This window comes from Nerophis ophidion, linkage group LG28, assembly GCF_033978795.1.
Source record: "Nerophis ophidion isolate RoL-2023_Sa linkage group LG28, RoL_Noph_v1.0, whole genome shotgun sequence".
Classification (NCBI taxonomy): Eukaryota; Metazoa; Chordata; class Actinopteri; order Syngnathiformes; family Syngnathidae; genus Nerophis; species Nerophis ophidion.
The window spans coordinates 926,562-941,085 of record NC_084638.1 but is presented as its reverse complement, the minus strand read 5'-3'; the positions used below and the strand labels follow the sequence as shown (position 1 = coordinate 941,085).

The window sequence follows — 14,524 nt, the reverse complement described above, 5'->3', positions numbered from 1 at the left end:
ATTACATGTACTGTACTGTGCAATCTACTAATAAATAATAATAAATCATAATATAAATAAATATGTACTGCACTGTGCAATCTACTAATAAATAATAATAAATTGTATATAAAAAATATGTACTGTACTGTGCAATCTACTAATAAATAATAAATTATAATATAAATAAATACGTATTATATAAATAAATATGTACTGTACTGTGCAATCTACTAATAAATAATAATATTAATAAATAATATGTACTTAACTGTGCAATCTACTAATAAATAATACATTATAATATAAATAAATTACATGTACTGTACTGTGCAATATAATAATAAATCATAATATAAATAAATATGTACTGTACTGTGCAATCTACTAATAAATAATAAATTATAATATAAATAAATACGTATTATATAAATAAATATGTACTGTACTGTGCAATCTACTAATAAATAATAATACATTATAATATGAATAAATATGTACTGTACTGTGCAATCTACTAATAAATAATACATTATAGTATAAATAAATGACATGTACTGTACTGAGCATTCTACTAATAAATAATAAATTATAATATTAATAATTAATATGTACTGAACTGTGCAATCCACTAAAAATATTAATACATTATAATATAAATAAATAATATGTATTGTACTGTGCAATCTACTAATAAATAATAATGAATTATATTAATAAATAATATATACTGAACTGTGCAATCTACTAATAAATAATAATAAATTATAATATAAATAAATAATATGTACTGAACTGTGTAATCTACTAATAAATAATAATAAATTATAATATGAATAAATATGTACTGTACTGTGCAATCTACTAATAGATAATAAATTAGAATATAAATAAATGACATGTACTGTACTGAGCATTCTACTAATAAATAATAATAAATTATAATATTAATAAATATGTACTGAACTGTGCAATCTACTAAAAAATATTAATACATTATAATATAAATAAATATGTATTGTACTGTGCAATCTACTAATAAATAATAATAAATCATAATATAAATAAATATGTACTGCACTGTGCAATCTACTAATAAATGATAATAAATTGTATATAAAATGTATGTACTGTACTGTGCAATCTACTAATAAATAATAAATTATAATACAAATAAATACGTATTATATAAATAAATATTTACTGTACTGTGCAATCTACTAATAAATTATAATATGAATAAATATGTACTGTACTGTGCTATCTACTAATAATAAATTATAGTATAAATAAATGACATGTACTGTACTGAGCATTCTACTAATAAATAATAAATTATAATATTAATAATTAATATGTACTGAACTGTGCAATCCACTAAAAATATTAATACATTATAATATAAATAAATAATATGTATTGTACTGTGCAATCTACTAATAAATAATAATGAATGATATTAATAAATAATATATACTGAACTGTGCAATCTACTAATAAATAATAATAAATTATAATATAAATAAATAATATGTACTGAACTGTGTAATCTACTGATAAATAATAATAAATTATAATATAAATAAATAATATGTATTGTACTGTGCAATCTACTAATAAATAATAATGAATGATATTAATAAATAATATATACTGAACTGTGCAATCTATTAATAAATAATAATACAAAATAATATATTAATAATTAATATGTACTGAACTGTGCAATCCACTAAAAATATTAATACATTATAATATAAATAAATAATATGTATTGTACTGTGCAATCTACTAATAAATAATAATGAATGATATTAATAAATAATATGTACTGAACTGTGCAATCTACTAATAAATAATAATAAATTATAATATAAATAAATGACATGTACTGTACTGTGCAATCTACTAATAAATAATAATAAATTATAATGTAAATAAATATGTACTGTACTGTGCAATCTACTAATAAATAATAGTACATTATAATATAAATAAATACGTATTATATAAATATGTACTGTACTGTGCAATCTACTAATAAATTATAATATAAATAAATGAATTGTACTGTACTGAGCATTCTACTAATAAATAATAATAAATTATAATATAAACAAATAATATGTACTGATCTGTGCAATCTACTAAAAAATATTAATACATTATAGTATAAATAAATATGTATTGTACTGTGCAATCTACTAATAAATAATAAATTATAATCTAAATAAATGACATGTACTGTACTGAGCATTCTACTAATAAATAATAATACATTATAATATAAATAAATAATATGTACTGAACTGTGCAAACTGCAAACTCAAATAAATATTGTATATAAAAAAATGAAGTGTTGTTGTGTCTGACTGATAAACGGAGATTGTGTTGTTAAAAGGTTGAAAAGAGCGTCGGTTTTCTTTATTCTGGACCCAACAGTATCTGAAATTATTTTTAAAAGGAAAACTAAATTTGTTAATACAGTGTGTGAATTAAAAATGTGTTACAACAATTTAATAAATGTACAGTAATACATTGACATTGCACTTTACAGCGTGAGTTTTGTCCCAAATGACCTGCCGTACGTCTTCTTCTTTTCAGTTTTATGGCAGCAAGGCAAAGCGTCGCAACCACCGTGTAGAGGTCACCACACAAGCGTGTAGAGGTCACCACACAAGCGTGTAGAGGTCACCACACAAGCGTGTAGAGGTCACCACACAAGACTAAGGTACTGTTTGTCCTTTTTCATGATTACATTCCAACAGTTTTACTAACACCCAAGTATTATTGTCACGCCGCAAGGTAATTGTGACAAAATTTCCTTTCGTAACCCCTAAAAATAGTTGCTAAGGAATATCGTCACGTACGTAGCCAGCATGCTGAGCTAATCTGACACAATTGTTTATTAAAGTCGACGTTTCATCACATTTTATCGTTTTATGATGTTTAAGTTAAGACATAATATTAGTCATACTGTACAAAGACGGATAAAAAATGAGAAAAAAATCAATTTTTGTGTGTCTAAAGTAGAATTATGTTCGAACTGAGGGCTTCAATTCTAAAGAATACCATTCATTTAATAAGTGGCGTCTACATAAAATTATTTTTCACATATAAATAACTCCCATCATTTTGACAAGCTTGTCCACCCAAGAATGAGAAAACATTTTTATTTATTTTATTATGCGACACAATTGTTTTGTATTTTTCACTGAATTTAATTAAGAACTAAAAAAATGTCGTTAATTTGGGCTTTAACTTTTTATCTTTTTACTCTTTTATCATGAATTGATTAGAGGGACCCCGACTTAAACAAGTTGAAAAATATATTGGGGTGTTAGCATTTAGTGGTCAATTGTACGGAATATGTACTGTACTGTGCAATTTACTAATAAATAATAATAAATTATAATATAAATAAATGTGTAATCTATTGTGCACTCTACTAATAAATAATAATAAATCATAATATAAAAAATATGTACTGTACTGTGCAATCTACTTATAAATAATAGTAAAATATATAAATAAATATGTACTGTACAGTGCAATCTACTAATAATAAGTTATCATATAAATAAATAATCTGTACTGTATTGTCAATCTACTAATACATAATATCAAATTATAATATGAATAAATATGTACTGTACTGTGCAATCTACTATTAAATGATAAAAAAATATAATATAAATAAATGAATCTACTAATAAATAATAATAAATTATTATATAAATAAATATGTACTGTACTGTGCAATGTACTAATAAATTATAATATAAATAAATGACTCTACTGCTACTAATAAATTATTATATAATTATATATGTACTGTGCAATGTACCAATAAATAATAATAAATTATAACATAAATAAAATATATGTACTGTACTGTGCAATCTACTAATAAATAATAAATTATAATATAAATAAATAATATGTACTCTACCGTGCAATCTACTAATAAATAGTAATAAATTACAATATAAATAAATATGTACTGTACTGAGCAATTTACTAATAAATAAAAAAATGTAATATAAATAAATATGTACTGTTCTGTGCAATCTACTAATAAATAATAATAAATTATCATATTAATAAATGATATGTACTGTACTGTGCATGTACTGTGCAATCTACTAATAAATTATAATATAAATAAATGAATCTACTAATAAATAATACATTATAATATAAATAAATATGTACTGAACTGTGCAATCTACTAATAAATAATAATATATTGTAGTATAAATAAACATGTACTGTACTGTGCTATCTATTAATTATAAAATAAATGATATATACTGTACTTTGCAATCTACTAATAAATAATATATTATAATATAAATAAATGATATGTACTGTGCAATCTATTAATAATTATAAAATAAATAAATATGTACTGTACTATCTACTAATACATAATAAATTATAAAATAAATAAATATGTACTGTACTGTGAAATCTACCAATAAATAATTATAAATTATAATATAAATATATATGTACTGTACTGTGCAATCTACTAATAAATACTAATAAATTATGATATGAATAAATAACACGTACTGTACTGCAATCCACTAATAAATAATAATAAATTATAATATAAATAAATATGTACTGTCTGTGCAATCTACTAATAAATAATACATTGTGATATAAATAAATATTTACTGTACTGTGCAATCTAATAAATAATAATTCATAATGTAGATAAATATGTACTGAACTGTGCAATCTACTAATAAATAATAATAAATTACAATATAAATAAATATGTACTGTACTGTGCAATCCACTAATAAATAATAATTTATAATATAAATAAAGATGTACTGTACCGTACTAATAAATAATAATATATTGTAGTATAAATAAACATGTACTGTACTGTGCAATCTATTACTTATAAAATAAATGATATATACTGTACTTTACAATCTACTAATAAATAATATATTATAATATAAATAAATGATATGTATTGTGCAATCTATTAATAATTATAAAATAAATAAATATGTACTGTACTATCTACTAATACATAATAAATTATAAAATAAATAAATATGTACTGTACTGTGAAATCTACCAATAAATAATTATAAATTATAATATAAATATATATGTACTGTACTGTGCAATCTACTAATAAATAATAATAAATTATGATATGAATAAATAACACATACTGTACTGCAACCTACTAATAAATAATAATAAATTATAATATAAATAAATATGTACTGTCTGTGCAATCAATTAATAAATAATACATTGTAATATAAATATTTACTGTACTGTGCAATCTACTAATAAATAATAATTTATAATATAGATAAATATGTACTGTACTGTGCAATCTACTAATAAATTGTAATATAAATAAATATGTACTGTACTGTGCAATCTATTAATAATTATAAAATAAATGATATGTACTGTACTTTGCAATCTACTAATAATAATACATTATAATATAAATAAATATCTACTGTACTGTGCAATCGACTAATAAATAATAATAAATTATAATATAAATAAATGATATGCACTGAACTGTGCAATCTACTAATAAATAATAATAAACTATAATATAAATAAATGATATGCACTGTACTATTTACTAATACATAATACAAAAATAAAATATTAATAAATATGAATAAATATGTACTGTACTGTGCAATCTACCAATAATTATAATATAAATATATATGTACTGTACTGTGCAATCTACTAATAAATAATAATAAATTAAGATATAAATAAATAACATGTACTGTACTGCAATCTACTAATAAATAATAGTAAATTATAATATGAGTAAATATGTACTGTACTGTGCAATCAATTAATAAATAATAATACATTGTAATATAAATAAATATGTACTCAACTGTGCAATCTAGTAATAAATTATAATATAAATAAATGATATGTACTGTACTGTGCAATCTACTAATAAATAATAATAAATTGAAATAAATTATATGTACTGTACTGTGCAATCTACTAATAAATAATAATAAATTATAATATGAATAAATATATGTATAATATAAATAAATATGTACTGTACTGTGCAATCTACGAATAAATAATAATAAATTATAATATGAATAAATATATGTATAATATAAATAAATATGTACTGTACTGTGCAATCTACTGATAAATAATATATTATTAATAAATATGTACTGTACAATCTACTAATAAATAATAATAAAATGTTATATAAAGAAATATGTACTGTACAGTGCAATCTACTAATAATAAATTATCATATAAATAAATAATCAGTACTGAATTGTGCAATGTACTAATACATAATATTAAATTATTATATAAATAAATATGTACTGTACTGTGCAATCTACTAATAAATAATAATAAATTATAATATAAATATATATTATGTTCTATACTGTGCAATCTAACCAAGAAATAACAATAAATTATAATATAAATAAATATGTACTGTACTGTGCAATCTACTAATAAATAATTATAAAATAAATAAATATGTACTGTACTGTGCAATCTATTAATAAATAATAATAAATTATAATATAAATGAATTATATGCACTGAACCGTGCATACTACTAATAAATAATGTATTATAATATGAATAAATGATATGTGCTGTACTGTGCAATCAACTAATGAATTATAATATAAATAAATGAATATACTAATAAATAAATTATAATATAAATAAATATGTACTGTACTGTGCAATCTACTAATAAATAATAATACATTATAATATTAATAAAGGATATGTACTGTACTATGCAATCTACTAATAAATAATAATAAATTATAATATAAATAAATATGTACTGAACTGTTCAATCTACTAATAAATAATAATTTATAATATAAATAAATATGTACTGTACCGTACGAATACATAATATACTATAATATAAATATGTACTGTACTGTGTAATCTACTAATAAATAATAATAAATTGTAATATAGATAAATATGTACTGTACTGTGCAATCTATTAATAATTATAAAATAAATAAATGATATATACTGTACTTTGCAATCTACTAGTAAATAAAAATAATTTATAATATAAATAAATGATATGTATTGTACTGTGCAATCTACTAATAAATAATAAACTATAATATAAATAAATGATATGCACTGTAATATCCACTAATACATAATAAATTATAATATAAATAAATATGTACTGTACTGTGCAATCTACTAATAAATAATAATATAAATAGATAACATGTACTGTACTGCACTGCAATCTCCTAATAAATAATAATAAATTATAATATAAATAAATATGTACTGTATTGTGCAATATACTAATAAATCATTATAAAATAAATGATATGTACTGTACTGTGCAATTTACTAATAAATAATAAATTATAATATAAATAAGTATGTACTGTACTGTGCAATCTATTAACAAATAATAATAATAAATAAATATGTACTGAACTGTGCAATCTACTAAGAAATAATTTATAATATAAATAAATATGTACTGTACCGTACCAATACATAATAATAAATTATAATATAAATAAATATGTACTGTACTGTGCAATCTACTAATAAATAATAATACATTATAATATGAATAAATATATGTATAATATAAATAAATATGTACTGTACTGTGCAATCTACTGATAAATAATATATTATTAATAAATATGTACTGTACAATCTACTAATAAATAATAATAAAATGTTATATAAAGAAATATGTACTGTACAGTGCAATCTACTAATAATAAATTATCATATAAATAAATAATCAGTACTGAATTGTGCAATGTACTAATACATAATATTAAATTATAATATAAATAAATATGTACTGTACTGTGCAATCTACTAATAAATAATAATACATTATAATATAAATATATATTATGTTCTATACTGTGCAATCTAACCAAGAAATAACAATATATAAATTATAATATAAATAAATATGTACTGTACTGTGCAATCTACTAATAAATAATAATAAATTATAATATAAATAAATATGTACTGTATTGTGCAATCTACTAATAAATAATATAAATAGATAACATGTACTGTACTGCACTGCAATCTCCTAATAAATAATAATAAATTATAATATAAATAAATATGTACTGTATTTTGCAATCTACTAATAAATAATAAATTATAATATAAATAAGTATGTACTGTACTGTGCAATCTATTAACAAATAATAATAAATAAATATGTACTGTACTGTGCAATCTATTAACAAATAATAATAAATAAATAAATATGTACTGAACTGTGCAATCTACTAAGAAATAATTTATAATATAAATAAATATGTACTGTACCGTACCAATACATAATAATAAATTATAATATAAATAAATATGTACTGTACTGTGCAATCTATCAATAATTATCAAATAAATAAATGATATGTACTGTACTTTGCAATCTACTAATAAATAATAATAAATCATAATACAAATAAGTGATATGTACTTTACTGTGCAATCTACTAATAATAATGAACTATAATATAAATAAATGATATGCACTGTACTATCCACTAATACATAATAAATTATAATATAAATAAATATGTACTTTACTGTGCAATCTACCAATAAATAATCATAAATTATGATATAAATATGTACTGTACTGTGCAATCTACTAATAAATAATAATAAATTATGATATAAATAGATAACATGTACTGTACTGCAAAATACAAATAAATAATAATAAATTATGATATAAATAAATATGTACTGTACTGTGCAATCTACCAATAAATAATAAATTATAATATAAATAAATATATACTTTACTGTGCAATCTATTAACAAATAATAATAAATAAATAAATATGTACTGAACTGTGCAATCTACTAAGAAATAATTTATAATATAAATAAATATGTACTGTACTGTGCAATCTATCTATAATTATAAAATAAGTAAATTATATGTACTGTACTTTGTAATTTACTAATAAATTATAATATAAATAAATGAGACGTACTGTACTGTGCAATCTACTAATAAATAATAATAAATTATAAATAAATAACATGTACTGTACTGTGCAATCTACTAATTAATAATAAAACATTAAAATAAATAAGTACTGTACTGTGCCATGTACTATTAAATAACAAATGATCATATAAATAGATGTGTATAATATAATTAAATATGTACTGTGCAATAAATAAATGTTCTGTACATCGCAATCTAATAAACAATAATAAATTATAATATAAAAAAACAATATATACTGTACTGTGCAATCTAATAATAAATAATTATATATTATAAATAAAATGTACTGATAAATAATAATCAATTAGAATATAAATAAAATGTGCTGAACGGTGCAATCTACTAAGAAATAATATAAATAAATAAAATGTACTTAACCAAAGTTCACTCACTCACGTACTAAATGATTTTGAATAAAGCCGTCTAGTAGACACTTGACTAAAATATGGAGTTTGCTGCTTTGATAGTTCTCTCCTTTCTGGACTGTTCCCCCTTACAGTTCTTCCCGCCCCTGCTGGGTTCTGTATTGTGTCTTCCTGTCGTACTCAAAAGTTACAACCAAAATATAGAGACATTGACCAAAAGAACAAACGAGTCAGGCTTTATTTGTCTTTTTTGAAACATATTTTTAATGTTTTCTTGATGTTGCCCAGATACAATGATGTAGATATTACATTCCTGCTCCAATCCAGATACAATGATGATGTGTTTGTGTGTTGGCAGCATGGGCGGCGACCACGGCCACAGCAAGATGACTTTGCCTGACTGGCGGCAGTGGAAGGTGGAGGGCACACCTCTGGAGTTCACACAGAAGAGGTTGGCAGCCAGGGGCCTCAAGGACCCCTGGGGGCGGTGAGCATTTCAACTTCACACACACCACTTTTGAGGAAATATATACTGTCCTGCCACCAATTAACTTGTACAATATAACTACAACTACTCATGTCTGGAGGAGAGTTTTAACACATATTACAGTCCTAGTCAAAAGTGTACATACACTTGTAAAAGAACATCATGGCTGGCTTATGTTTCTTATATTTGTGATTGGAGCACATACTTGTTGGTCACAACAAACATTCATGAGGTTTGCTTCTTTTATGAATTTAATATGTCTCTATCTATTGAAAATGTGACTTAGTCAAAAGTATACATACAGCAATGTTAATATTTGCTTACAAGTTTCACTGCAATAAGACACTTCTGGTAACATCCACAAGCTTCTGCTTGACAAAATTGGTGCAGTTCGACTTGTTTCTTCAGCATTGTCCACACGTTTAAGTCAGTACTTTGGTAAGGCCATTCTAAAACCTTCATTCTAGCCATTCCTTTACCACTTTTGAGGTGTGTTTGGTGGTCATTGTCCTGTTGGAACACCCAACTGTGCCCAAAACATGAGGAGTTTAGCTTGTCCTGAAGAATTTGGAGGTAATTCTCCTTTTTTCATTCTCTGTAAAGCACCAGTTCAATTAGCAGCAAAACAGGCCCAGAGCATAATACTACCACCACCATGCTTGGCAGTAGGCATGCTGTTCCTGGGATTAAAGGCCTCACCTTCTCTCCTAAAAAACATATTGCTGGTTGTTGTGGCCAAACAGCTCCATTTGTGAAATCACATGGAAAAAGATAAAACCTTCTAGAGGAAAGTTCTGAAAGAAAAATGGAGCTGTTTGGCCACAACACCCAGCAATATGTTTTTTAGGAGAGAAGGTGAGGCCTTTAATCCCAAGAACAGCATGCCTAACGTCAAGCATGGTGGTGGTAGTATTATGCTGCTAATTGAACTGGTGCTTTACAGAGAAAGAAAAAGGAGAATTACCTCCAAATTCTTCAGGACAAGCTAAACTCCTCATGTTTTGGGCACAGTTGGGTGTTCCAACAGGACAATGACCACCAAACACACCTCAAAAGTGGTAAAGGAATGGCTAGAATGAAGGTTTTAGAATGGCCTTACTCAAAGTCCTGACATAAACGTGTGGACAATGCTGAAGAAACAAGTTGAACTGCGCCAATGTTGTCAAGAGGAGTGGTCCAAAATTCAAGCAGAAGCTTGTGGATGTTACCAGAAGTGTGTTATTGCAGTGAAACCTGTAAGCAAATATTAACATTGCTGTATGTATACTTTTGAACAAGTCACATTTTCAATAGAGACATAATAAACTCATAAAAGAAGCAAACTTCATGAATGTTTTTTGTGACCAATCACTCTATCACAAAAAAATAAGAAACGATTGGAAACTGAAGCCAGCCATGATGTTCTTTTACAAGTGTGTGTACACTTTTGACTAGGACTGTAATATGTGTTAAAACTCTCCTCCAGACATGTAATAAGCGTGAGTAGTTGTAGTTATATTGTACAAGTTAATTGGTGGCAGGAGTGATTACATAACTTCTACAGTGTAGACATTTACCCAGCAGCACCTGCAGTAAGCAAACTAGTCCAAAAGATGGCGCCGTGGCCCAAACAATAACTTACCTTTTCAATGTATCTGCTTGTCCATCCATTTTCTACTGCTTGTCTTGTGGTGGTCAAAGCCTAGGGGAAAAAACATAGTTTGTACCAGTGATGGTTTCCATCATCTTTGATCCACTTGTCCATGTTTGTCTCCGTAGCAACGAGGCCTGGAGGTTCTCTGGTGGTTTTAAGCAAGCTGTGACTTTCTCTGACGTGCTGCTGAGAGGATTCAAGTGGGGCTTTGTTGCCTTCACTGTGGCTCTGGCTGTGGAATACACCTTCTTCCCCCCAAAGAAGGGAGGCCACCACTAATCTGGCTGTGGAATACACCTTCTTCCCCCCAAAGAAGAGAGGCCACCACTAATCTGGCTGTGGAATACACCTTCTTCCCCCCAAAGAAGGGAGGCCACCACTAATCTGGCTGTGGAATACACCTTCTTCCCCCCAAAGAAGAGAGGCCACCACTAATCTGGCTGTGGAATACACCTTCTTCCCCCCAAAGAAGGGAGGCCACCACTAATCTGGCTGTGGAATACACCTTCTTCCCCCCAAAGAAGGGAGGCCACCACTAATCTGGCTGTGGAATACACCTTCTTCCCCCCAAAGAAGGGAGGCCACCACTAATCTGGCTGTGGAATACACCTTCTTCCCCCCAAAGAAGGGAGGCCACCACTAATCTGGCTGTGGAATACACCTTCTTCCCCCCAAAGAAGGGAGGCCACCACTAATCCCATTAAACCTCTTACTTTCAATGATTGTGTGTGCCAGCTTACTTTAGTCTTGTTTCCTCTTGCGGCCGAGTGTCCTCCAGCAGAAGGTGACACACCTGAGTGTGATGAAGGTGCAGAGCAGCAGTACAGCAGCCAGCAGCAGCATCACATCCACACAGAAGTACTGGACCCAGGTGAGGCCAGAGACTGCAGCTTTAAGGTGGTCGGCACCCTTGTGTCGCATCACAAACTCTGTCCAGAAGACTGAGAGGTCCAGAGGCTCCACAGGACGATCTTTGTGCAGCGCAGAGAGTCTCATCATGGTCTCTTTGTGCCTGGGGGGTAAGAAGAAGAAAGGTCTTCTGTGGGGGGCAAAATATATGTAGACATGTGTATATATGTGTATATGTACATGTATATATATATATATATATATATATATATATATATATTCACGTGTATATATATATACATACTATGATCAAAGTGCAGTATCAAAGATGATCAAAGTACTATATCAAAGTGTGGTGTGCTATACTATGATCAAAGTGTAGTGTGCTATACTATGATCAAAGTACTATACTATGATCAAAGTACTATACTATGATCAAAGTACTATATCAAAGTGTGGTGTGCTATACTATGATCAAAGTGTAGTGTGCTATACTATGATCAAAGTGTAGTGTGCTATACTATGATCAAAGTACTATATCAAAGTGTGGTGTGCTATACTATGATCAAAGTTTAGTGTGCTATATGATCAAAGTACTATACTATGATCAAAGTACTATACTATGATCAAAGTGTAGTGTGCTATACTATGATCAAAGTACTATACTATGATCAAAGTGTAGTGTGCTATACTATGATCAAAGTGTAGTGTGCTATACTATGATCAAAGTGTAGTGTGCTATACTATGATCAAAGTACTATACTATGATCAAAGTACTATACTATGATCAAAGTGTAGTGTGCTATACTATGATCAAAGTGTGGTGTGCTATACTATGATCAAAGTTTAGTGTGCTATACTATGATCAAAGTGTAGTGTGCTATACTATGATCAAAGTACTATACTATGATCAAAGTGTAGTGTGCTATAGTATGATCAAAGTTTGGTGTGCTATACTATGATCAAAGTGTAGTGTGCTATACTATGATCAAAGTGTAGTGTGCTATACTATGATCAAAGTGTAGTGTGCTATACTATGATCAAAGTGTAGTGTGCTATACTATGATCAAAGTGTAGTGTGCTATACTATGATCAAAGTGTAGTGTGCTATAGTATGATCAAAGTGTAGTGTGCTATACTATGATCAAAGTGTAGTGTGCTATACTATGATCAAAGTTTAGTGTGCTATACTATGATCAAAGTGTAGTGTGCTATATACTATGATCTAAGTTTGGTGTGCTATACTATGATCAAAGTGTAGTGTGCTATACTATGATCAAAGTGTAGTGTGCTATACTATGATCAAAGTGTAGTGTGCTATACTATGATCAAAGTGTAGTGTGCTATACTATGATCAAAGTGTAGTGTGCTATACTATGATCAAAGTGTAGTGTGCTATACTATGATCAAAGTGTGGTGTGCTATACTATGATCAAAGTGTAGTGTGCTATAGTATGATCAAAGTGTAGTGTGCTATACTATGATCAAAGTGTAGTGTGCTATACTATGATCAAAGTGTAGTGTGCTATACTATGATCAAAGTGTAGTGTGCTATACTATGATCAAAGTGTGGTGTGCTATACTATGATCAAAGTGTAGTGTGCTATAGTATGATCAAAGTGTAGTGTGCTATACTATGATCAAAGTGTAGTGTGCTATACTATGATCAAAGTGTAGTGTGCTATACTATGATCAAAGTGTAGTGTGCTATAGTATGATCAAAGTGTAGTGTGCTATACTATGATCAAAGTGTAGTGTGCTATAGTATGATCAAAGTGTAGTGTGCTATAGTATGATCAAAGTGTAGTGTGCTATACTATGATCAAAGTGTAGTGTGCTATACTATGATCAAAGTGTAGTGTGCTATACTATGATCAAAGTTTAGTGTGCTATACTATGATCAAAGTTTGGTGTGCTATACTATGATCAAAGTGTAGTGTGCTATAGTATGATCAAAGTGTAGTGTGCTATACTATGATCAAAGTGTGGTGTGCTATACTATGATCAAAGTGTAGTGTGCTATACTATGATCAAAGTGTAGTGTGCTATAGTATGATCAAAGTTTGGTGTGCTATACTATGATCAAAGTGTAGTGTGCTATAGTATGATCAAAGTGTAGTGTGCTATACTATGATCAA

At 26.8% G+C, this 14,524-nt stretch overlaps 1 protein-coding gene across 2 annotated transcripts in view; it reads left to right on the top strand.

Moving 5' to 3' along the window:
• Positions 1–12,256, top strand: part of LOC133544873 (NADH dehydrogenase [ubiquinone] 1 beta subcomplex subunit 3-like) — a 14,262-nt gene extending 2,006 nt beyond the window's left edge. The window contains exons 2-4 of one of the 2 annotated variants that reach the window (XM_061890093.1): positions 2,584–2,710; positions 9,776–9,904; positions 11,663–12,256. In XM_061890093.1, coding sequence (XP_061746077.1) covers positions 9,777–9,904; positions 11,663–11,816 — 282 coding nt within the window. In that variant the 5' untranslated portion in view covers positions 2,584–2,710; position 9,776 and the 3' untranslated portion in view covers positions 11,817–12,256. The remainder of the gene's footprint in view (positions 1–2,583; positions 2,711–9,775; positions 9,905–11,662) is intronic. The other variant, XM_061890094.1, reaches the window with a different exon arrangement.
• Positions 12,257–14,524: the final 2,268 nt, after the last annotated feature.